The sequence below is a fragment of the Chelon labrosus genome, assembly GCF_963514085.1.
Source record: "Chelon labrosus genome assembly, chromosome: 18".
Lineage (NCBI taxonomy): Eukaryota > Metazoa > Chordata > Actinopteri > Mugiliformes > Mugilidae > Chelon > Chelon labrosus.
Window position 1 is genome coordinate 19,349,317 of NC_140351.1, and position 26,395 is coordinate 19,375,711.

General features: G+C 42.8%; 2 protein-coding genes across 2 annotated transcripts in view; one reads left to right on the top strand and one right to left on the bottom strand.

The window, feature by feature from the left end:
• Positions 1 to 8,123, top strand: part of LOC311503797 (disco-interacting protein 2 homolog C-like) — a 54,259-nt gene extending 46,136 nt beyond the window's left edge. The window contains exons 32-38 of the mRNA XM_084566671.1: positions 1,082 to 1,252; positions 1,531 to 1,592; positions 1,676 to 1,733; positions 4,895 to 4,969; positions 5,346 to 5,520; positions 5,617 to 5,740; positions 7,070 to 8,123. Coding sequence (XP_084422797.1) covers positions 1,082 to 1,252; positions 1,531 to 1,592; positions 1,676 to 1,733; positions 4,895 to 4,969; positions 5,346 to 5,520; positions 5,617 to 5,740; positions 7,070 to 7,322 — 918 coding nt within the window. The 3' untranslated portion in view covers positions 7,323 to 8,123. The remainder of the gene's footprint in view (positions 1 to 1,081; positions 1,253 to 1,530; positions 1,593 to 1,675; positions 1,734 to 4,894; positions 4,970 to 5,345; positions 5,521 to 5,616; positions 5,741 to 7,069) is intronic.
• A 2,638-nt stretch (positions 8,124 to 10,761) lies between these two features.
• ppp1r16a (protein phosphatase 1, regulatory subunit 16A) lies at positions 10,762 to 25,932 on the bottom strand. The gene is made up of 11 exons (XM_084565881.1): positions 25,858 to 25,932; positions 16,833 to 17,924; positions 16,403 to 16,473; positions 14,705 to 14,850; positions 14,288 to 14,391; positions 14,025 to 14,149; positions 13,588 to 13,713; positions 13,437 to 13,512; positions 13,218 to 13,347; positions 12,955 to 13,114; positions 10,762 to 12,862 (listed from the first exon to the last, which is right to left on the bottom strand). The coding sequence occupies exons 2-11, from the start codon at positions 17,077 to 17,079 to the stop codon at positions 12,335 to 12,337; spliced, it is 1,713 nt and encodes a 570-aa protein (XP_084422007.1). The 5' UTR covers positions 17,080 to 17,924; positions 25,858 to 25,932; the 3' UTR covers positions 10,762 to 12,334.
• Between the last annotated feature and the right edge of the window lie 463 nt (positions 25,933 to 26,395).

Sequence of the window (26,395 nt, forward strand, 5' to 3'; positions counted from 1 at the left end):
AACTGGATGTTATCTTCTTTTGACGATTAGTGTTACTCTAACAACCCGTTAATGGCTCCAGACTCAAGGTATGAACGGTGGGGGAAACTTTTTAAGGACAGGTGTTAAGACCGTGTTGTAAGTGGCTGATAAGTGGCGTCTCAGTCCACCTACACCTTTAAGTTTCTTTTTTCCAGTTTCACTCACATGGCTTGTTTTCCTCTTAAAAACCATCCATCTTTTCTGGCTAGAATTAGCAGGTTGTTGTCCTCAGGCAATTTTCGATAAACTACATGTTAAGCCTATAAAACAAACTGATCAAACTAGCCAGTGATAGGATTAACTTTGGTTTGGTTTTGCTGCGGTGCTGGATGTCGTTCCTTTGTCCTTATCTAATTTAATCAGTATTTGCTAAAATACAACTGATTCAACCTCCAGACAGTTGTTGCATTTTTCCCTTCAAAACAAAGACGTGAGGTGAGTCTCTGAGAGAGTCTGTCAGTCCTTCCTCTAAATTTCACTTTTAATTTAAACAACCTCTGCTCTTGTCCCAGAACCGTTCGTTTAGCTGTCATAGTTCATAAAACTTCACAAGTTATGTTCAGGTGGACTGTACCCCTGTCTTGTATCTAGATATAAAACTCCAGACAGACCCACAGCCTCTGAGTCCATGTGAGACACACGGCAGCTCTAACTCACTTCAGTCATCCTCTACAGGAGGCGTCTGTCCTCAGTGGTAATGAACTCCGTCTCCATCTGCTCAGCCTGAGGCCACGTCTGAGTACTGCAGTTACAGACACAAACGTCTCTGATTGGTCGAGGATGGAGTTAATATTAGTGATTATCTGTGTTTAAGTTTCCATGGAGACTAAAGGCTTCACAGCGACTGAGGAATCAAATCTTTTACAGGAGCAGTCTTGTCACTCCTTAAAAGGTTTTATTTACCGTCAGTTTGGACGCAGCACATGGACAAGATGTGGTATTTATACTGTGATGAACAAAGAGGCGGGAAGTTGAAAGCTTTAATCTATACATATATATAAAAAAAAAAGCCTTTCAGTATTTTGATTGATTGAACTTTTCCCTCCTGTCACTCTTCCAGGCCAGAGGTCTGGATCTGTCCCGGGTTCGGGCCTGCGTGGTGGTGGCGGAGGAGAGGCCCAGGATGTCGCTCACACACTCCTTCTCTAAGCTCTTCAAAGACCTCGGCCTTCACCCACGCTCCGTCAGCACGGCCTTCGGCTGCAGAGTCAACCTGGCTATTTGCCTGCAGGTAAGAACAGAAACAGCAGCTCCTGTACACTGGGCTGGAGCACTATAGTGGAACATTTTGTCCTAATAAATCACCTGCAGCCAAATTCTTTGAATTTAGGCTGTCATCGTGTCTTGAAAATCTTTTATACTTTTTTTTTTAAATACTGAGTTTTAAGATTGAAATTCTTCTCTTTTTAATTTAGCTAAACGTTATGTTCGTTTTGATATCGCTCTACTTATCAAGAAATCACTTGTAATCCTCAAATTCTCACATGCTCACTGTGTGACTGGCTGCAGGGCACTTCTGGACCGGACCCCACTACTGTGTACGTAGACATGAGAGCGCTGCGCCACGACAGGTACGGCAGTCTGTCAGTCAGTCCTGTCACCTTTTATTTGTCTTCTCTTCACTGTTTAACAGTTTGACATTTGTGTGTTTCAGGGTGCGGTTAGTGGAGAGAGGTTCTCCCCACAGTCTGCCCTTAATGGAGTCTGGGAAGGTGAGCGTGATTCAGATTCAGTGAACGAATTTCTGTTAAAACAAATACATCATGTGAAACGGGTTTTACCCCTTAATGTCCACCTGAGAGCTGATTCAAGACTTTACATGTAAAACCTGAAGATCAAAACAGAAACAAAACATTTTTAAAATTAAACTTTTATTGTTGAAGAACTTTGGGAGCGACTGACACAACAAATAAAAGTGCACTATTAACAAACAAATTACACAAGACTCTTACACAAGAGCTGTCAGGATAGGACACAAACTGAATGACAGCATGAATCCTGGACTATTTCTGCTTTCCTCTGCATGTCCTCCTACATTCAATGAGTCAAAACAGACAGCAGGTTTGAGTCCATGCCAAGCCTTCAAATGTTCACCCTCTGTTTCTGTCTGTTTACGTGTGGGAGAAGAGATAGATGTCAAGAGTGTTTCCATGTCCTTTCCGCGTCTTTTTAAGATTATTGGACAAGGTTTGGATTATATTTCAGATTTGCATTTTAAAACTCAATACCAAACTGCACCCACAAACTTTTTGCGATGCAATGTTGGTCTGGTGTGGCTCCATTGGGAACTGATCATTCATTCATTCATTCATTCATTGTCTGTAACTGCTTGTCTTCTGGAGGGCCGCGGGGGGGCTGGAGCCTATCCCAGCTGTCACTGGGCAAAAGACAGGGTACACCCTGGACAGGTCTCCAGTCTAGCGCAGGGCTAACACAGAGAGACAGACAACCATTCACACACACATGCACACCTACGGCTGTAGAACCCGGAGAGAACCCATTCAGACACAGGGAGAACATCGAACTTCACACAGAAAGGCCCCAGCCGGCCGATGGATTTAAACCCAGAACCTTCTTGGGAACTGATTATGCTCCAGTAAAGATCTGCCAGGTCAATCAAATCATTTTGGAGGGATTTATGCAATGATGGATAGGAGAGTAACTGCGATGTAGTCTTACCAGGCTAGTACTCTTACGCATCACTTTAAATTACTGGACATTAGCGCTAACATAAAATGAACCACATTTGTCCTCTTATCCCAAAAAAAAAGTATATTTTTTTTCTGTGAGTATCAGAAGATGTTTACATTTCGATCTAGAAATAATTGAAATCACAGGCTGGCAGATGGCGAAGTAGGAAAATAAGATGACCTGCAGTCAAGGATTTGCCCACATTCAGTGCATTTGAGAAACAACAAATGGGATCTCCTGGTGGTTTAAATGAATATCTGCAACTTGTTTCCTTGGTGAAAGCACAGCAGAGTTACCAGAAACTGGTATTTTAACTTTATTCTTATAGGCAAAGGGGAAGGAACTGACATTGAATTTAAGCTCAGCTTTGACTGAAAAGAATTTGATAGTTGTGTTGAATGCTTACAGTTGCATTTACATAAATCATAGTTTTAGTTAGTTTGACGCGATAGAAACACGATGTAACCTCATGATGACTACCAGTTGCTATGCCAGCCGCTCCGTTTAAGCTGTTCCATTGGACCGTGAGAGTAGGAAAAAATAAATAGATAGAGTGTATAATCCAACATTTCTTTGTAACTGGTGGAGGTAGAGCACAGCCCAGTATTAATATAGTGAGTCTGACGACAATGTGGGCAGGTCATCAATAATGCGGCTCCGCATGGCTCCACTCTCAGACCGTACTGCGCCAAACTCGCAAGATGGCACCATCCATATCCCTGGGAAAATAGCAGCAGTTTGACCAAGTGGGGATGCGTTGTCCATATTTATATACAGACTATGATTGAATCACACAGCTACAGTGCAGTACACTGCAGCTTCATATTTATTATGAGCTGAAAATCCACCATTCAATTAACAGAAATAATTTTACAGATTATATATCAGTTATGGATATATGTATTCTTATCAAAAATGCAAGGGATGAAGCAGCTATGTGTCTTTTCTCATTTAAAAGTGTTGAACTGACATGAAAACTCAGCTCCACGTTATCAAATGAACTTCATGGAAGTTTTGACCAAACCAAAATGTTCCTCAGTAAAACCTGAAACCTCAGACACAAATTATCCCCCAAACTCTTTTTTTAAAAGTCAGTTCTGTATCAAATTTGACAAATCGTCCTTCACTAAACACCGAGTCCTCCCTTAGCGCCTCAGATCTGCTGCTTTAAACCAGGAGCAAATTATGTTGTTTTCGCCTGACGGCTGAGAAGCACTTATTTCAGTTTCATTACAGAGCTGTCAGCGAGGTCAGCAGGAGGACTGGCAGTGGAGCATGATGTCTAAATATAAAAGAGAGAAACTCATGTGAGGCACAGTCAGTCACGTGTATTTTGTACTTAAATTAAGTGTTCAGAGACATTAGAGAGAAGAAAAGGGTTTAAATCTGTTAAAACCCCTCAACTTCGTTTGCTTATTAGTTTCACACAAGGAAATCTTAGAGGTTTAAGCATTTGTTGGCAGTTTTAAAACAGCATGGCGTTATGGATCGGTCAAGACTGAAACACTTCTCTGGGGTCTGGATCTTAATGACTTTGGAGATGTACTGATGGTTGATAGACTTGGTTTTATAATCAACTCAACAACTATTGGATGCCTTTAGTTCTGAATGTTAGCCCTGAATAAACATTTTACCTGCTAAACATCATTGTGATCAACTTTTGAAGTTTGTGTCCCTGGAAAGATTTTAGTCCACAGTCTGAAGGAGACAATGAAAGTCAACAGACAGCAGTTGAACAGATTACATTCACCGGTGAAGAGGACGACTTAGAAGCTGATCTGTGAGGACAGTGAAGCTTTAAATGAACAGATCTTTTCTTGGAGCGTGATGAGTTGTTCATACCATATGTCTTCTTCCCCCACACTGACACACAAAGACAGGACGTCATGTTTCTGGGCTGGTCATCGATCAGCACGCTGTTCGCTCTGACTCACTGTACGTGGGAGGAGGAAAGGAAAAAAAAAAAAAAAAAAAGGTTATCTAGTCGATTCATAGCTTTGTTTAATGCTTCTTGGACAGGATGTTTGTTTGCTCAGAGAACTCCCTCACATTAAATCGAATAAACTGGTTTTATGAGGAGTAGGAGTTTGCATATTTAATGGCAGATCAGTTTTAAAATGTGTTGTGAGCTGGCAGGTTTTATTTTAACCCTGGTTAAATATTTATTCATTCACTTTTCCAGATCTTGCCTGGAGTCCGTATCATCATCGCCAACCCAGAAACCAAGGGACCGCTGGGAGACTCGCATCTCGGAGAGGTCAACCCTTTCTACTGTTCTGCTTCCTTTCTTTTCTCTCTGCTCTTTGTTGTCTTTATTGTTGTGCATTATACTTTTTTTTTTATTTGTCTCTTCCTTTTCCTCTGTCTTCTAAAGATAAATCATAACTACATCTTAAACCAACTATTTTTTTTTATTTATCTAAATAATAAACAGAACTTCCTCTATCAAACTTTGAAACTTTCGTTCCAAAACATTTGTAATAAAATATTTTAGCATGATATCTGTGCCTGAACTCGTAAAGATCGTTTGGCTGAAGGATCATCTTGGTTGAGATGCTCTCACACAGCTGTTGTGCTGCTGTTTCATTTTTAAAAAACGTGAACCTTTAACAGTTTTTGTGTTCCTCCTGCAGATCTGGGTTCACAGCGCTCACAACGGCAGCGGTTACTACAGCGGTTACGGCGAGGAGGTCCTCCAGTCGGACCACTTCAACTCCAGACTCAGCTTTGGAGACACTCAGACGGTCTGGGCCAGGACCGGCTACCTGGGCTTCCTCCGCCGCACCGAGCTCACCGACGCCAACGGAGGTCACTCGTCTCTCTGTCTCCTTATGTTTGATAAATCTGTGGTCCTCGTCCTCTACGAGGAGGACTAAATCAGCTTCTGTCTGTGTGCCTGAACAGAGAGACACGACGCTCTGTTCGTGGTGGGCGCTCTGGAGGAGGCTATGGAGCTGCGAGGGATGAGGTACCATCCCATCGACATCGAGACCTCCGTCATCCGCGCTCACAAGAGCATCATGGAGTGGTAAGTCTATGCTAACACTGATGAGAGTAAACCTCCAGTGATAAAGGCTAATATACTGTAGCTACATATCTGAGTTTAGTAACATTTTATTCCATTTTATTGATAAACCAGATAAATGTAAACATCAGGGTACTTTACTGATGCAAAGTCACTATAAAAGAAGGATTAGATTTGTATTAAATTTTGAAATATAATGTCAACAACTCAATAATCACCTCAACAAGCCTTTTAGTGGAGTTTGAAGGTCCAAATAATATTGTGTAACATGAATGTGGTCACTCATTTAGCCTCTTTCAGCTCTTTCTTTTGGTTCTATGAGATATTTGTGATTGATCAGACTCTGATACACTGACTGTACCATGTTAGCGTTACCATCAGCAACTAGCTGGTTAACAAATTGGAGCCTTTAGCAGCATAACAGTCAGATATATGACTCAGGAGGTGGTGGAGGCCAAAACAGAGCTAAAAGACCATAAAGATGGGACTTGATTTCCTTCGATTGACACAAACATGAATCTAATGTTCGTATAAAGCAATAAGTAGTTGTTGTTAATTTTTTGGAGATTCAGGGAAACGAAGGATTCACACAAAACAGCGTATGTGGTATAACTTAAGATGCATGCAGCTTTAACTAAGGAGTTGATGGAGGACAAATCAGAACTAAAACAGAGTCAATATGTTACTTAAATTTGTCAGACGGACACATGCACAATTCCAGTGTCAGTATGAAGCAATGATATTTATAAATGTGTGTGTTTTTCAGTTATTTTACTTCCTCCACGTGGTTACCTACCTGTTAAAAGGTCTTCGAGGGTGATGCTAGCTTTACACTGTCTACACTGTAGAGATGCAGAGAAGCGCAGAGTCACGCAAATTAGCCTGTTTCGAATAGTGCCAGCACCACACGTCCTTGACTCAGGAGGTGGTGGAGACCAAAACAGAGCTAAAACTGAGTGATTCCAGTGGGAAACTTGTGTTTGTATACGGCTTTTTTTTTATTATTAAATGTGTTTGTGGAGTTTTGCTTTGTTCATAAACTAAAAGATTATTCCAGTTTATTTATTAAGTAGCTTTTGCCCTCCACATGTATTGTAGAGATTCAGAGAAATAAATAGGTATAGCTCTTGGTGGAGACCAAAACGGAGCTAAATTAATCGGCTAGACACAAAGACAACTACAGCAGGATGATCATGTCAGCGTACGGCATTGATATAAAACTTTGTGCCCTCCACCTACAGTATATTGTAGTGATTCAGGTAAAGCAGGATTTTTACCCAAATGCACCTTTGACAAGGTTGAGTCTGATCATCCTCTACGTCCCGTCACCAGTGCGGTCTTCCCCTGGACCAACCTGCTGGTGGTGGTGGTGGAGCTGGAGGGCTCCGAGCAGGAAGCCCTGGACCTGGTTCCCATGGTGACCAAGGCGGTGCTGGAGGAGCACTACCTGATCGTGGGCGTTGTCGTGGTGACGGACATCGGCGTCATCCCCATCAACTCCCGCGGCGAGAAACAGCGCATGCACCTCCGCGACGGCTTCTTACAAGACCAGCTGGACCCCATCTACGTGGCCTACAACATGTAGCCTGAGAGAGAGAGCGCGCGCGTGTGTGCTTGTGTCCGAGTGAGTGCGCAGGAGGGAGAGAGAGGCAGAGAGAGCGAGCGAGCATGCGTTTGTATGCCGTGCATATCGCCGTCGTTGTTCCTTTATTTCCCAAAATCAAGATGTACTGTATTTTTGAACCTGCATATGGTGTGGTCTTAAGTCGTCTGTTTTCTTTTAAATCGTGTTGTGCCGGTTGGTTGGTTGGTTGGTTGGCTGATTGGTTGGTTGGTTGATTGGTTGGTTGGTTGGCTGATTGGTTGATAGATTGATTGCTCAGTGGTGTTACAACCATTTTTACACCCCCACTAAATCTCGTGACCGTTACCAGGAGCTCGTCGCTGTAGAAAGACTTTTGGGAACACTGTGTACGGGGCGCCGGCTCCGGCCGTCACACCGCGTGTCGTCTTTCGGAGGTAAAAGTAGAGGCAGAAAAACACTAGAGACTGTGTCCGTCATCACGTTTTACTGGTCGATTCAAAAAAAATCCCAGACCTGTGGTATTATTTCAATTAGAACAGGGGCAGCCAGATTACTGTAAAAATATAAATATTGTACATAAGACATAATAATCTATATGGAGAGGTACCTAAAACACGATGAGGTGTAGTAGCCCCTATATGCAGCTCTCTCCACCCGCACCCTGTGTGTGTGCAGAGTGTGTGTCTCCGTCTGAGTGTGTTCACCTGTCTTTGTTCAAGTGCAACAGGGACGTTATCTGTAGTTTTAATGTGAATCAAACGCCGAATTTCAACCAGAGACGATCAATCAAAGAAGAGACGTTTAAACTGCAGGAAGAAAATAAAAACTCTGCGTGCTTTCAGTGTCCCAGCGTCTGACGAGAACAAACCGGACTGATCTTTTTTGAAAGGTCAGCGAATGAATCTCAGTGAGGTGGTTTGTTTGGAAGCAGACGTGCAGAAGCTGTCCGTGATCTTTTTCCTTCCTATCGGTGAACCGCTGCTTGAGCTGCTTCACTGAGTGACCTGCTGCAAACATCCCTAAAAAAAACACCCAAAGCATCTCATCAAGCTAAGTGCACTGTGTGAATAGAAAAGATATCTATTATTTAAAGGGAGGCATCGGAGGGAACAACGTCCACGTGTCGCCGCAGTCCCTTTACAGTTATTTCACTTTAAATCTGAGCAGGAACTGAGCCGAGGAGGCAGCAGATGATCAGTGGGAGAAAAAAGCGTACCTGACACGACGCTGCAGAGAGGTCTCCTTTTCCCTGACAGACATTCTGAAGCTGCTTACACCTCCTCAGGCTTTATTTAAATGTGCATCCGTGAGAGAGTAAATTCACTGAAGTAAATGTAGATGTAGCTGCGGCAACATGTGGAGCCTGTTGGGACAAAAGTTTACATTAGAAAAGCTCCTATTGTAGCAATAACCCCTGGAGGGTGTTCTTTACTGCAGAGATTCATCTGCTCTCTGTCTGGATGTGAAATTCAGACCTTGAAACCAGAAACCCGGCGCTGCAGCTCCGCCTGCTCTCCTCAGCTTGTCCGTCCTCATTTTGAAGCTTTCAGATCTTTTTAAACTCTGTTTTCTGTTTTATTTTCCTCTCAGTGGGCTCTTAATTGCAACACACTGTCACTGTGATTCCAAATAGTGGGATTTATTGGCTTTCTTTAAATGAAAATTATGTCCCAGAAAGAAAACATATTCTGACATAGGTCTGAGTCTTTTCCATCCTGATTTAATATTATTTGCTGATAAACTCATCGACACATTCATCCATTCACCTGATAAACTGGACTGTGGGTGGACTCAGACGCCATCTAGTGGTCTGAAAAAGATGTTCATTTTCAAACACTTGCCAGTTCATTAGGTACACCAGTGAATTCAATCTAATGTTACAGACCTGCACTAGATCCTCCTTCATGACCCTTTTAATGTTCACTTTATGTTGAAACAGCATCAGATTCAACTGGATGATCATTTTGGACGATGTAGTTTGTGGATCGAGTGTTTCTGTTATTTAGCCTAGCCCACAGACTGCTATGCCAAAATAATAGGAACACGTGTCAGTGCAGGACAGTGCAATTCAGAGACTCCACAATGAAAGCAGAGTTTAATGCCAGAACCTTCATGAAGCTGAGATTTTATAGGCGTCGTATTTGCATACACGTGTACCTAATGAAATGGCAAGTGAGGCTTAAATACATATAAGATGTTTTGCCACCCAGAACACTGCTATACGATGCTTAATCCTTCAACTTTTGTTGCTTTGCAGTAAAATGCTTCTTCTTGCCAGTTCATTTATCTGAATATTCAGTGTTTTGACACATCAAGCTGCATCTTCAAATGAAAATCTAAGTCACCTTGCTTACGTAAAAACCAGAACAATTCATAACCACTAAAAAAACAAATCTATTCTGTCGTGAATCTCCAGTAAAGAACGTCCTCTGGGCCTCTGGTACGGCGGTTACCATCTAGTGTGCACTGACTCAGACGTACTGAGGGTAAATAAGATTTTAAATAGATAAATAAAGAACTTTATTAAAGGTTTAACAGATGTCTTGGTGGAATCCTTCAGACCTGTGGGGCTGTATAAAAAAAACAAAGCTTTTATTCAGAGTTGATGTTATTTGGAGAGATTCATGAGGCTTCTGTTGACTTTCTGTTCCTGTGGGTGCACGGTGTGACGTCATCTCATCTCGCTCTTCTTCTTCTTCTTCTTCGTTGTTTTTTTCCTCATTGTTTTTCTTCAGAGGAGAAAAATAAACTTTATGCATATCAGAAGTTGCTTAGCGCTTGTTTGGCTCACTTAGCAGTTTGGGTTTGTTGGTAGCAGCGTAGCGGTCATTTTGCAGTCCCTGAGAGAGTGTGTGTGTGTGTCTGTGTGTGTGTTTGTGTGTGTGTGAGAAAGAAAGCTGGAGGATGCTGATCAAGAAGGAAATCCCATCAGGAACTCGGAGGACTCGTCTGTGGGTTGGGGGCTGGATGGGAGAGAGACTGCATGGAGTGTGTGTCTGAGTGTGTGTGTGTGTATATTGTATGTAAATAGTGTTGATTTTGTACGGTACAAGTGTGTGTGAATTGTTTTGTACACATGATGATAAAAAGATTAAATGACACTTTTATAAGAGCCGGCTACTGGCTCACCGTCACACTATACAGTGCAATAAAGTGCTTTGATTGGCTAAAACTCAGCCTGCTCTCTTTGTGCTGCTGTGTGAGGGGTCGCGCCGCTTCTTCACGTTGTTGTGTCAGAACAAATGAACAATTTATGAGATAAAATCTCCTTATAATGCATTTAATATTGTCCCTCTGTTTATTATAAATCATATTTCATGACAAAAAGACTGATGCTTTAAATAAATTAATCTAGTTTGCCCTCAGATATTTAAGGTCAGGCACCAGTCGTGCAAGTTTCTGATGGCCCTGATAAAGCCCAGCTCCCCACCAGCCCTTTAGAGCTGAAGAAGCTACTAGGATGAAACTTTTGGACCTGGATTCATTTGTGTAGATGTTACTTAAATATGTAGCACCCACCTAGACCAGACCAGGCACCCCCACCTCATAGCAATGACACTCCTTGATGGATATATACATACATAACTAATGTGTCCAGTAAGGTTTACTGTGTATCAGGTGCTGCCGTGACAGATGGATCAGATCAGACTGTGACCTTCAAGGAGCTGAAAGTGAGGAAAAGGCATGAGTGGATGAGTGTGAAATATGTGCAACTGCATATATTCACCACAAGGGGGAGTCCTCCTCCTTCAGACGGCCTGTAACAGTCAGTCCAGGTCAGCCTCTCTGTTATCTGACCCTGTCCTTTCTTCCAACACATTCCCAAACAGCCATAATACCCACATATATTCAGTTAAAGCATAAAAAAATACAAACATCCTTTGTGAAAACAAGTTTTTTTTATGTTTTGTTTTTCTAAACAGATCAGTAAAAATCACTAACAAAACTGAAATGCAATACAGAAATTGGAGTGCACCGACGTTACATGAAGTCCGTGTCAGTTTCATTTAATCCCACTGCTCGGCAAATGTACACGTGGGACTTCGTGCAAGCATCGCAAACCTACAGTGATGAAGGCACCAACCTCTGATACACAATCATATGTCAAGTTCAGTCGGTTCGACAAATAAAATTAAATGTCTTCTCTTTAGAATTCACAAAAATAGTCTGCCCTCACGCGGTTTCTTTACAGTTATATTCATCTTTAAAAATGGTACAGGTAATGTACTCTCAGTATCAGACAGAATAAATAATGTGATTTCATTGTGAGGGTAGAAAAATAGAAATACTGACAGAAAAATAGGGATCTGATAGTTCTGATGGGCTGTGGAAATTTTCCACTGATTTAAAAATTACAAAGGTTTCATTTACAAACTGCACCATTACACATGTTGAAACGTTTCAGTGCACTGAAAAAGAACTAAATTCAATATGCTCTCAGTCTAATGTTGGTGTATATCCATTGTATAAGCAGAAACGATCATGACCCATCAGTCCTAACTATCCGGCTCCTAATGTAAATGCATGGAAATATAGATCACGTACCTTTCAGAGCACTCATTCAGTAAATAAGATAGAACCACATTCTTCATTTAAACTAAAGCTGCTGTGATTTAATGTCATTTGTCTTCACATAAAACTATCTGACTAATCAACCTATTTGAGTAGTTAAGATGACCACAAAGACTGAGTGGAGCAGATCTTTGCTGGTGACTGACTGTATCTCCCTGACATCCAACATATTGTGCAGCCTCCTAGTAAAGAGGAGTGAGAGGGAATGCTAGGACCTGGAGATGGAAGTGTGGTTTATTAAAGGAAAAGATGAGTTATCAGGAAGTGAGCACGTAGATTTAGTTCATGTGAACTGTTGTTCAGATCAAACCTTCATTGGCATGTGGCCTTAAGTTCCAATCTTCATTGAAGGCGTGTCTGTTTTGAAAGGTTTTTGCCACTTTTGGAGTACAACACACTCAGCTTCTCTGCGCTGAGTATGTCTGAGTGTGTGAGGCTAGCTACATGAGTCCACAGCACGGCTCCTTATTGCTGGACTGTTCCTCCTCGGGGGCTCGAAGTTTAAGTAGAGGAGGATCTCCGCTGGCTGGGGTGAAGTACACCTCGCTGGGGGAGACCACCTGCTCTGTAGTGGGGGTTATCTGGAGCTCTGCCTGGGCCTCAGTTGTTGTAACCTCGGCCGCTGCAGCAGAAGGCTCTTCCTCTAAAGCAGGAGGCCGGGGCGGCTGAGGTGCCGGGTACTTATTGAGCTTAGCAGCTGCCCGCTGACGTTTCAGGTCGGCCAGCGTGTGGTGCGATTTCTCCCGAGACATACCGTCTGCCCCCTCGCCCTCGGCAAACCCGGCTCCAGATGCAGAGCCGAGCTGGTAGGAGGCGCTGCGCTCCATAAGGCCTCCGCCGCTCCACATCTCTCCAGGTACAGAGGAGGACAGAGAGACTGAGGTCTCCCCGTTCCCCAGGCTGGACATAATTTTCCTGTCTGCCGCCTGCAGTTCCTCTAAACGTGATGTCGCCGCACCACTGGCAAGCTGAATCACAAGGAGGACATCCAACGAAACATTTAATCAGTGCTTAGAAAATGAGACAAGAACAGTAACAAGAAACACTTGTGCTCAGTCACCATGACTTGCTGCTGCAGCTCATTATCAGTCTGTCTGTCCTCATCGTCGTCCTGCGGCTCAGGCTGTCGGCCGCGCTCCTGCCACACCATGGCCTCTTTGTGGTGCTCCCGTCGGTACAGACTGGAGCGCTCGTTCACGCTGACACGACGCACCACCTTACTGTACGGACACATCAGAAAGAGAGAGGAGCAGAACAAAGTTCAGCTGCTTCAGCTTTGGCGTACGTTTATCTTCATCTTGCTTCCGTGAGCTCCCCTCTCACCCTCTGCTTCCAGTGCTCGACGCTCGTCTCTGCAGCGTGCCCTTCTGCCTGTCCTGGCTCTTCATGATGGCATCGTGTTTGTTCTTCAGGTCCATCAGTTTGGCTCTGACCTCCTCATCCATGCATACATCTGGAGAAGCATCAGCAGCAACGGTTAGACTGGTTTTAAACAGAGGCAACTCCTGCAAGACAGAAGACCAAAATAACTGCCGGACTCACCTAGAGGTGTCTCCTCCAGAGAAGACTTTGTGTTTAGACTGGCTCCGTTGGCCACCAGCAGCTCCACCATTTGAATCTATGGAACAAACACACAGACTGTCAGTGGATCAGTTGAGAAAAGAGGTAGTTTTTTTTGGAGTGCAGTACTAACCTGTCCCCAGCAGGAGGCAGCATGTAGCGGCGTCCAGCCGTCAGCGTCCTTCACCTCCACCTGAGCCTTGTTCTCTAGTAACAGCTCTGCCACAGACATGTAGCCGTTGGCAGATGCGATATGGAGCTGAGAGGAATTCAACACGGAACAACACTGAAGCAGCACTCATGACGACATTTGGCAAATAAATAAATACATTCTCCAGAATCTATATATTGTTGTGTGACAGTATTGGCTGACTGGCATTTGAACAAAACAATGTGTAAATGATTAATATTCTCTATTTTTGAGAGTTCCTATGACTGTGAATGCACAGCAAGATCACACATAGAGTTAAACTCTCTGGCCTGAAACATCTTAATTACACAACACTCTGTAGGGAGCATTAAGCTTTCGATTAAGTTGTGTGTTCATCTGCACTTGTCCCTCTTTCTCACCAGTGTTCCTCCATTACTGTCCTGTGTGTTTACGTCTGCTCCACTCTCAATCAGAGCCCGTGTGTCTGCCAGCATGGATGCCTCTTTAGCCCCTCTGCACTCGTCTATACGGTCCTGAGTGATCCCTGCACAAGTGAGCACACAGAGACAGCAGTTTAACGAAACCTGTTGAACGAAACTGTTAAATGAATGACTATTCATGATACCACAATCATTTCTGACTTGACCACAACAGTTCAGATGATTAGACTCTGCTTACTGACCCTGCTCGGCCATGACCGTCTCCAGCAGCTCGAGGGTGGCCTCGTCCTCACAGAGGTCGTAGGGCATGTTGCCATCCGCGTTGACAGCCAGTAGGTCAGCCCCACTGAAAGCACGCAGCCACACACATGTACACAGACACAAGCGTGTATTCATCCATGCATCCGTATGCAAAGTGAACTGGATCTGAGCAACACACCCTAATATACTGAGCACAGTGTTTTCACAGTCAAACTGCAGCCATATTTGCATTTGCAAACTATGTTCTCCTGCCATGACGGGTTTACATCTGTCCATGCAGTGGTATTGAAAACAACAGGATAACACGGCATTTATCATGACACACTGCAACAATGCTTTAATATACCAGCTGAGGAATTTCCTGCTATATAGCGAAACCGAGAAAAGTGGAGACTCACGCCTGAATGAGGAGCTGCACCAGCCCTGTGTGTCCACAGGTGGCAGCAGCGTGCAGCGGTGTCCACAGCTCACTGTCGCAGGCATTCACACACGCGCCGGCGTCTAACAGGCACTGCACCACCTCCACAAAATCATCAATACAGCACTGAAAGGAGAGAGCGCATGTAGATATGTAAACAAATACAAAGAGAACACCAGACGCACGGACCAACACAAAGAATCTGATACTGCAACTAAACCACCAGAAATGGACAAATTTTTGGCAGCTGTTACACTGTCTTGTGAAAGAAATCTGCATGCATGGGTCAGCCCTCTGCTATGTAAACACCAAGTTTCCCAAGGGGAAGAGCAGAGTCGACTGCTTTTATAAAGAGTTCTCTGTGCTAACAAACACTTCTCTCATGAGCGTGTAAAAGTAGCTTATGAGCTAACTTATAAGGAGAAATTATAAGTAGATCAAAAATAAGGGGGAGAAAATCCCTATTTAAATTCTAAAGACTAAACAACTTATGTGTCTTAAAGTCCCACCAAACAAAACACAGTACTCGTTCGATGACTCCCTCTAAATCTGGTTGTAAATGTCCAGGAAGGGAATGTAAGAACACAAATAAACACAAATCCCTTCACATTTCCAACTTCTGGCCCACTAACTAAAAGGTAGGAAACAAAACTGTGACTTTGTGTAAACTAACAGAAGATAAGAAAAGGTTGAGACATAATAAAGGCAAACAGTACTTGGTGACCTGAAAGCTGTGACTGCGTACAACATAAATACACACTCTGGGTCACAGAAGGTGACCTAGCAGTCACCGCTGTGGTATTGTTTAGATAAGCTTCTGCAATGTCACCAGATTTATTTCCATCAAGTGTTGCATTCATTTTTCACCCAGATCTTATATTGATGATGGGAGAGTCTGACCACTGCACAAAGCCTTCTCCAGCACATCCCAAAGATTCTCAATGGGGTTAAGGTCTGGACTCTGTGGTGGACAATCCATGTGTGAAAATGATGTCTCATGCTCCCTGAACCACTCTTTCACAGTTTGAGCCCCATGAATCCTGGCATTGTCATCTTGGAATATGCCCGTGCCATCAGGGAACAAATTGATAGAATAACCTGGTCATTCAGTATATTCAGGTAGTCAGCTGACCTCATTCTTTGGACACATAATGTTGCTGAACCTAGACCTGAGCAACTGCAGCAACCCCAGATCATAGCACTGCCCCCACAGGCTTGTACAGTAGACACTAGGCATGATGGGTGCATCACTTCATCTGCCTCTCTTCTTACCCTGATGCGCTGGTTTCCACTATCCATCCAGTTCTTAACCCAATTTTAGTAGTTTCTACAGTCTCCTTAGATGTTTTTCTCTGCTTGGTGCATGCCAATGATTTGACCCTTCTCCTACAGACTAACATCTTTACCACAACCACAGGATGTGTCTTTAGACATGGTTGTTTAAGAAAGGGGAAGCTACTCATTGCATCAGTTGGGCTTAAATAACTTGTTACCAGCTGAAACATAATCACCCATGCAGTAATTATCCAATAGGAGGCTCCTACCTATTTGCTTAGTTAAATCCAGCTGACAAAGGCCAGGCAGTGTATCTATCTTGGTTGTGCATTTTAATTAACACAATTCACAGTTAACAGATGCGGTGTAAGGCAGTAAGGCATCTTGTCCTTGGTTGAGGTACCTGGTGTAGAGCCGTCAGTCCGTCCTCGTTGACCAGATCTGGGCTGATGCCGTTGTTCAGCAGCTCCCTCACTATTGAAAGCACGCACACACAACATTATGACTGACCGCCTGGGCAGAGTCCTTTTCATATAAACACTTGGCACACATTACATCTGCTTTAAATAGAGATACCAAGGTGGGTTATGTACAATGAACATGAACAATGAAAAGCCTTGCCTCTATAATTAGCCTTGATTACACAGCATAAGTTATGCATGGTTCACTTCCTTTGAATTGTTAGAGTCACCATGACAGCACCATATTTCTACTGTAAAGTGCTTATAGCTCAGGATAAGCCATCATTTTTGTCAAAGCTTTTCTGTACATAAACACTGATGCTTTCTAATATGAACTTTTTGTGTTTCCGCTGCAAGCACATTTTCACCTACCCTCCACAACATCGTTACGGGCAGTTGCATCTAGCAGGGTGACAGCGTTGGGGAATGTCACTTTGGTGGTGCGTGGCTTCTTCTTATCTGCTTTGGCTCTTGACCCTCTGGCCGCATCCTTTTCCATCTGTGCCCAAGTCTTGAGCTGCTGAGCGCGGCGCTTCTGGGCGTGTTTCAGGCGTTCTGTGGCGCTCAGACGCCCTATCGTCGCCATCTCAGCCAGCAGCTCGCCGTGATCCGCAGCCATGACACCACGACACCGCCACCGGTTGCGGCGGCTTTGCTGCTACACTGCGGTTTGTTCCAGTTAGTCTGTGAGGATATTAAATCCTTTCAAAAGTGTCGGGCTTCCCTTGTGCCACTTAAAGAGACCGTTCAGTCAGGCCAAACAGGCCTACATTAGGGCCTGTAGGAAGACTCCAAAAAGATACTGCAATTTGTCTGTGGGATTACCACCAAGTACAAAGCAGAAATGTCCACGTTATAATGAAACAAAACAAGTTGTGCAATCAGGTGACGGATATCTCCATGACCTTAAACGTAAGCGAAAAATAAATGCAATGTTTCTTTCCCATCTTTTATGTAAAAACTCGTATCGTGCCAAAGTGGAATGGCAGTAGACAGGTGTCCAAAACAAACCAGCCGTCAGTCCTCCCATCCATTTCAACTGCGACCTGGCCAATGGTCCGCTTGGGAGGTAAGACAGGAAGAAAGAAATAAAGGTAGAGCTAGAAAGCCAGAGTCGAAGTACTCTTATTCTCAGATTCTCCACCTAATTTATATTTTGGTTGATTGTGTCCAAGACTTGGATCCAACAGAGGGGTGAATATTTGAGAATCCATATGTGACTGTGAACAATAAATCCACAGGCATGAAGAACTACCTACAAGAACCAAGAAGCTCAATGACACTAAAAAGAGAGATTCGTTGGACTCCTCCAGTTATTGCAGAAAGTATTCAAACATCTGGATGGTAACTGATATATTCCACAACTTCTGTGACGTGTTTGTGCACTTTATGGAAGGTCTTCAGAAGAAGAGAGATGCATATGAAGGTTTCAGTGACCCGTTCCTCAATGACACCGTCTTCACTCTGTGGGCAGGGAGAGAAAATGTGAGTGCTGTGTTACAGTATAATGTACGCATGTGCTCTCCTAATCCTGTTATCTTTAACCCCTGAGCTCCTTCCCTCTACTCCCTCCTCTCCCACTCCTCTCCCAAAGGAAACATGAGATGGTGGGACGCTTTTCATTAATGATTGACACACCCCGGAGCCCAATACACATTTTTCAGACATCGTAAGTGCCCGCAGTGTGAGACCGAGAGTGATGCTATGGAAAGCGGTTAAATAGCTCATATGTGACATCTCTCAGTGCAAGTTCTAACCCTGGCAACCTCGGTCAGCGAGATCGCTCTCATTACCTTTCGTTAACTTTCAAGCCGGGTTACACGGCTCACACACGCTCTTTCCAGGCTGCTCATATATTATTTAGGCCGAGGCCTGTGAGCGCTGAGAGGAAGGTCAACTAGAGGCACTCAGTGAGATAGAGACTGACTGACAAGACAGTAGCTCCAGGCCACAGAGCGACTGCAGCAAGCAGACAGTTCCTGAAAAATTGGGTAGACCACAGCACTCCATTACTCAGCTTATTAGATGTCAAATGGGTGTACAGAAGATCATTAATACTAACAAAGTTAAAGAGTTCCTCTTAGACTTTAATCCAGGGGTGTCCAAAGTATGGGCCGTGGGCCAACTGTGGCCAGTGGTCCATTTTTTTTATTATATTTTTATAAAATAGCCCAAACATGGAACTTGCACTTGACAGTATTGCATCATTAAGTGTTAACAACAGGTGGCGCAAGTGCAGCTTCTCCACAAAGAAAGAAGACGATGTGACTTTAGTTACAGGTGACTGCAAACAGCAGAACCAAAGAAACGCAAGACAGCAAGCGAGTGCAGAAAATTTCATACACGGTGGGAAAATGGTAGATGTTCAACAATGTTAGCATGTCTAGAAAAACAGTTGAGGCGGATTGAAAGCTTGTCGATTGTGTGAGATGAGAGCACAGATTCCTCAGACACTGCACGGGTGTTGACTCTTTATCGGGGAAGTTGAAGACAACTTACAGAAAAGCGGATTGAGAATCACAGTGACCAACAGCTATGTCTGTGATGTCCTTCACATCTCAACCACCAAACCTACTCCTGCCCTGCCGACCATCCTTCAGTCTAAAGCACAGCATCTCTGTTCCCACTGAGAACAATACTGTTACCAGAAACAATGAGTAAAAATATATTTCCACAGTATTCAGGTGTTAAAAAGTTCGAAAGATACTCCTTATCCCTTTACCCCCCACCCATCATCCTAAGAAGTAATCTGAAGCTGCTGTTTTGTGAATGAGCTGTCAACTCTGTAACGGAACAATTAAAAGCCATATATCGTTCATGAAGCCCTACCATAATAATTTCTTTTAGGTTGTTGCCTGGCCAACCGTGAGCGTAATAGGTCTTATCTTGCGGACAGACAGACTTTAGCCATTTGTTCCTGCTGTGCACACCTACTATTTTTAGGATGCCTAACTCTCACTCTTTGTAACAGGCTACAATGTAAGGATTTCCTTAAATTCACGGTAATAACCTAACGCAGAAATTTCTTTGCCACTACACAGATCGCCCATCCAGACAACACACAAATAGGCATGGAGTGCACAGATGATGAATGTCACGTTAAATAACAGCCAATAATCATGAGGCTTTAGAGTCAGAAACATGTTGTGGCATTCGAAGGAGCTTTAAAGGAGAAAGGATTGGAGAAATGGTTCAAATCCCTGCAGGAACTTACCTGCTGTATGACTTGGATAATTCCACACATGATCTGAGAGATCGTTGGAGTAAAGATCGCAATCTTAAAAGTTTTGTGTAGAAATTAAAAACACAGAATCAATTTACAGCTATAGCTTTCAGTTGCTATATTTAGTTATATGATGCCATCGGATTTGATTAAATTACTAAATCACATTTTATTTATCCAAGGCGTCCGAACAAGCTCAGACCACCTAACCATGTCTGGCTCTGCATTTACTTCTGTTGATTTTGTACACATCAGAAGCCCCAATAAACTCTTTAGACTGTTTGACTGTAGGCCATTAACATTTGAAAAGTCATAAAGAAGCCGTGATGAATACTCTTTAAATGTCAGTGTCAATTCGATGGCAGTGTACATCTTATATATTACCTAGCATTGTGAGAATGAGGCTGCACGTGGAATGTTTTCCACTGAAGGTAACTGGAAGTGTAGGAAATTTCTTTAGTCTAAATAACCTCACGCCAAAGTCACAATAATGTTAACGCAGCTCACAGAGTAAACTGTGGCCTATATACCGAGCAGACAATAAATGTGTGCCTCTTTTGTCTCTGTCCATTTTTCTTTTAGCAGCAATCACTGATCAGGTGATCGTGACAATAAAACCGGTTCACTGTGTTTAAGCCCTCATCCAGACAATACAGCCTCCCCTGATCACAGGATCTGTGCAGGCCTAATAATATAATAGCAGGCCTTTTACGTGGTGTACTTTGACATGACTGCAGTATCACAATGTGCTGCACGGACACACGCCCTATTTAATGTGAAAGCTAAGAACTGTGAAGATGTTAAGGCAAGGTTAAAACGACTGTTTCAGTTGGACACAAGACTTCTTAATACCTCACACATAAATGTCGGCGTCTGTCTGTTCTTCACTTCAGCCCCAAGGGTTTGAAGTCATTTCGATGACCAGTTGTCACAGCGGCTTTGTGTTACGTTTTTATAATAGTATGTTTTCATCCTTATACTGTCTTTGTTACCATGGGGCATTGGCAGCATATTCACACAATGTTTTAATTCCTGTATTATAGCTTCTGAAAATGCAGTTTGAGGAAATACAGCACATCATTAGCAAGATGCAGTTCACTGACCATTTCTTGAGAAAACTACAAGCTGCTATCGGTTTGTTCAGAGCACGTCCATTTCAACCGAGCACGCCACTAGTTCCTTAAAGGTAATTTTATTTAAATGTAAACAAATTTTGAGGCTACACTGAAAGCAACCTTCGAGGAATGAAACTCTATGCGACAACATCAACAAAAAGCCTGCTCTGGAAAACAGCATAAATCCATCTGTGTGACTAAGCCTTGGTGCAAACATTATTCCTCAAACAACCCTATTCGCCCTGAGTCGTTTGAGAGACAAAATCTCATCGACAGATTAAATTTCTCCCTGGTAACAGGTTATGTACAACTTTAAGTGCTAGCTAAGGTACAAAATACCTGATGCTGCTGGTACATTAGACACACCTATGTAATTATTTGATAGGTCATTAGATAGGCAAATGGAAATAGTAATTAGGTGTACATAACAAGAGATGAGGAAGTAAATAAAGTTGGAATCAGACAGGCACACTTACACCTTCAGGCCAAAGTACCACACAGATAATCTCATTCTCCCATAATGCATTTATAGGCACAAGTACACACTGAAGGCACAGGTCAGTGTTTCCTGATTAGCGGTCTTGGAGGAGCGAGCCAGACAACTCAAATCTCAACCAAAGCCAATCTGTAAGGGGTATTAGGGAAATGGAGCTGAGGCAGAAGCTCAGACACTATGATGTTTACTGCTAAGCTTGGAAAATCCAGGTAGAGGAACGCGAAACACATCTCTTCCTACTAAATATCTATATTTATTGTTCAGCAGTTGTATCCACACAGTGATACAGAATCACAGAAACAACCAACTAATTCTTAAACACAATGATACCTAATTGTAAGTTAAAACATGAAAGCAGTGACTGACATATTCTAAAGGTTTGTAGGTGTGGAGTAATGATTTAGCTCAAAACACATTACAAGAAGACCCAGTATCTTTGTAAATGCAACATGTCAGCAACCGAAAAGTGTGTAAGAAAGTGTAATAACTGGACTGAAGGTGAAGCACTTCTATTGTTATAATGCTGTAATGGTAATTCTGCCTAATCCACTGTAATTAGGGAGCAACTTAAACAAATACATTAAATAAATAGCAATATGCAGAACCTGTTGGTGATGTTGAAATAAGCTCACAGCTACCCCGGGGCAGGTGTGTATCTCTACAACTAATTTCTACACACTAGTCCTGAGCACAGGAATCGTGTACATATGCAGATCACTCAGCAATACTCCTTCCTTTCTGGGTCCTGTCTCTGTCAACCAATACTGAGGAGAAGATGGTTCTTTTTAACTTTTACTCTCCCTTAACTATAGTCTTTTAGTTCAATAAATGTCTCAGAGCCTTGAAAATGCACTTCTGAAAGTGGCTACGGTTATAGAGCCATCATTTTGACGTAACCAAGCAAACTAAATAAATATTCAGGGTCCTCACAGCGTGGGATTGCTGCCCTATACTCTGACAAACTAGCAGCTCAGTCTGAGAAAGTAATTAAATTGATTCGATGATAAATGGCAAAAATACAATTAACTGAACGTTAACTGAGATTAATTTCTGTCATCCTACCTTATTGATGTACCCGATTACAGGCCATTGAAGAACTTATAATGAATACAGTGACATGAGCTAGCATTTAATTCCTATGTTCCTCTTTTTCCTCTATTAAGCCCTGGCATAAATGGAGAATGAGGAATTTGTTGGTGGCAAGACCGTGTAAGAGCCATGTGATTCTCTGAATCAGGCTAAGACCAGACAGACAGGAAAAAAAGGTGAGATCACTGATATTGTACAAACTCTAGCATGGCTGCATAACACACACGCACACACACACTGAGAAACGCCACTAATATTTTTATGTGCCCATGTCAAGCTGACATTTGTGGTCTTCTGACTTTTTTTACTTAATGACCTAACAGGAAGGGCAGTCTACGCCTGGTGAGGAACATAAACTTTCATTCAACTGCTTGTATGAATAGAGTACTATGAACACACACACTGAAGCCCACACATTCATCAAGCGGGTGGTACCTAAGTATAACAGCTTGGGACTGAACTTACAAGAGCAGAGCAGTAAATACAGCTAACGCTCCTGCTCAGCCTTAAATCTGGATACACGAGGTGCTGTGTACCTAGTTTATAGTTTGTCATCACGAAACAGCTCCAGAGAGCTGCTGTAGCACAATGTGCTATTTGATGCGACATGCAGGATGTTCCCGACTAGTTCATTGAAACAAACAAAGCTGAGTCAGTGTAGTTTGATGATTCGGGAACGATCGCGCTTGTAATCTGAAACAATGCCAAGAGACCAAAACTGCCTGCCAAACACTCATAAAGGTTGTGTTTGTCGATTACTGCACACATTAAAAATCAGTTATGGAAGAAGCACAGATAAAAATGGTTAATAAACAGTGTTAGTGTTAGCTTGAATATCCTCAAATGGGGGACTGTAGCTTGGAGAGGACAAGACAATTGAGTCTGGACATGAGAAATAATTGTAGCTGCAGCACTTGAAGGAAGGACAGACTGGCCACAAGAGAGAAAGGGAGTAGGAACTACATTAAGCCCCGTCATGTGTAAAGTTTTGAGCGGCTCTGTGTAATCACTCAGAAATCTCTGTAATTCTGCCAAGTAGCCAAGAGTAGGGAGAGACCATGAGAAAAATAAAGCGTGGGTGGACGCATGATGTGGACAGATTTGGATACATAGACTAAAAACACAAAGTGTCACAGGTTTCTCGGAAGGGCAGGATATGGAATGAGAGGGCAAAAGGATGTGGAGGAAAGAATGTGAAGCAGATAGAGGAGAAAATGAGGAGGAGGAAGGATGGGGAGGAGACAGACGGACAAGCCTACTTTAACTCTTCCGACTGCTCCTAAGCAGGAAGTAAGATCATGTAGGCGCAGAGGTGGAAGGAAAAATACGGACAAACATAGTGCCCACGGGACGAGATGTATATGACATCTTCCTGCAGAATGTCTCACATTTAAACGTACAGGCACGATGGTAAAGAAAAGCCTCAGTAGGGACAGACGGAGGAAAAACATGAGGGAGGTCATGTACAAGAGGAAGAATGTCAAAGAGAGCCAAATCTGCCTGAGTCATCTGATTTGTTGGAATTATCTTAACATGAAGACAAAATATATCAGGATTACAAAGAAAGTTCTTCATGAAACTACTCCAAGTAGACGGTACACAAGGTTCAGGTCTTTGTCCCTCCAGAGTTTCAAACTAAGTGCAGCTATAACAGCAGCCACTGCTGCATACACTGGACGTGATTACAGCCAGCGCGCCTGGTTAAATGTAATCTGATCATTTTATTATTTTTCTCCTTGATCTTTGAAAAGCACGCAATACTGTGTGTGTGTGTGCCGTCACATTAGCTAATCCTGGGATATATATTGTGAAACCTGCAAATATTTGACCATACCGACCAAAGAAATCCTGTTAAAGAAGTACTTTGACCACACCACACATGGGAACACGTGAGAGCGAGACGGGCCTGGGTGGCTTGACAAGAATGAATGGCTTTGCATTTAGATGCCAGAGTCAGAAGTCAGAGATCTAGAGTTGAAGTCAAGTAGTCAGCAAGGTACAATATAATTACATATTACTTAGTTTCTACTTTGGATGCAACCAGTCTCAACTCAGGGTTTGGGGCAGCAGCTATGACTGGATTCACAATTAGCCAATGAATCAATTATCTTTGCAACTGACCAACACTTTTTGTATAAGATTTCTCAACACAGAGTCTTGCTTGATAAATTAAAATAGTCCTAAACAAAGATATGCAGTTTACTATAATAGATGACAAGAAAATCAGCTTTTTTTGTTTGTTTAATAAGTGAAACTATTATTCAATTGTTGATTATTTGATTAATCAAATCACTATTTCAGCACATACACACAGTGTTGGAAATTCTACCTAGGCACTTTTGTGATGGATTTATTACCTTCCAACCAATTTACAGAATGAATCATATAAGTATATTGTAGTAATCACTGGGTTGGACTATGAGCTCCACTTACCAGCCCATTAAGTACACCAGTGAACATGAATGCATTCTGATAGAACAGTCCTGCCCCAAAGCTTAGCTTCATAAAGGTTACGGTATTTAGCATTAGTTTAAAATAACTGAGAGAGCTGTTGATTGAACTGCGCTTTCATTTAGGAGGATATAGCTTGTAGTGTAAGTGTGTTTCTATTATTTTGACAACCCCATCTAAATCAGTGGGCTAGGCTAAATAATAGAAACACTTTAAATGCAATCCAGTTTACCAGCACCACAAACTACATCCTCCAAAATGATCATAAACAGAAACTGACATAACATAAACAAAAACATAAACTATTAACAGTCATGAAGCCAGGATTTAGTGCAGGATTATTATACTAGAATGCATTCATGCTCACTAGTGTACCTAATGTTTTGGCAGGTGAGTGTAAATGTGTCAAACAGACTTCGGCCAAACCGATGTACCACTGACAGAAAGTAATAATAGTTTTGCACGTCTCCCTCTCACGACGATGTAATGTTAATATTCATCGTAATTAAAAAAAAGTTTACAGATAAATAACTTCCGCGTATCAACTCTAACAGTTTGGTAAAAGTTATTGTAAAGTTGAATGATAATAAAGAGCATTTACCAACAACAACGGAGCACTTAGCTCAGGTCCCATACGGATTAGCTAACCTATCTAGCGGTCCACAGACAGGCTCGACAGGTGCTTATACAGGTAACTTAAGCAGCTCAATTTAACAGCCCCACTTCACTGATGACACACGAGTTCCCACAAAGCCAGCACATTAGAGTTTATCCGAAATAATTGTTAATAAATGTTAAGAGCACCTGTTGAGCGGCGCGGTACCTTTGATGTTAAGTCATGCTAACGTTACCTTAGCCTCAGGTTAGCTAGCGATCAGCTACGCGACAACCGGAGCCGCGCTGCAGTTTAAAGTATTAACTAAATGTCGTCTCAGCGACAACTTCTCATACAAGGCGGCTTAGACCGAGCACCGTCTACTTCCTTGGCGTAAAGTGACAGTAAACAAGGTGGCGACATCTTACCTCCGGGCTGTTTGGCGGTGGCTCCTGTCAGGTCTGCGGCTGGCTGTGAAACTGAATCAGCTGCTGTCCCCAGCTCCGGCCAGCCCTCGGGGGAAATGCTTCACCATAACAACCGGACCTGCGCCCTCTCCTCCCGCATACAGCCTCCACCAGAGGGCGACAGAGCTCACGGGTTCAAAAAGGGGTCAACTTCATCTGTAATGTCAAGGGATTTATGTTTTTATGTCTGTAAATACAGTGTCCCTGAAAATAATAACAGTGACAATAAAATAAAAAAAGTGCAGCATTAGTTGCATCAGTGCATCAATACTTGCATTTGCATTCTACAGGTGGCATATGGTCATTTTTATTATGAGTGATAACGTCATTACTGCTATGTTCTGTTTGTATATTGCAGATTACTTCATCTTTCTGTATCTTACCCTAATGCTGGGATCAATTAAAGTGTCAGGGAGAACATGCAAACTCCACACAGAAAGGCCCCAGTCGGCCTGGATTCAAACCCAGAACCTTCTTGCTGTGAGGCTACCCCCGCCCC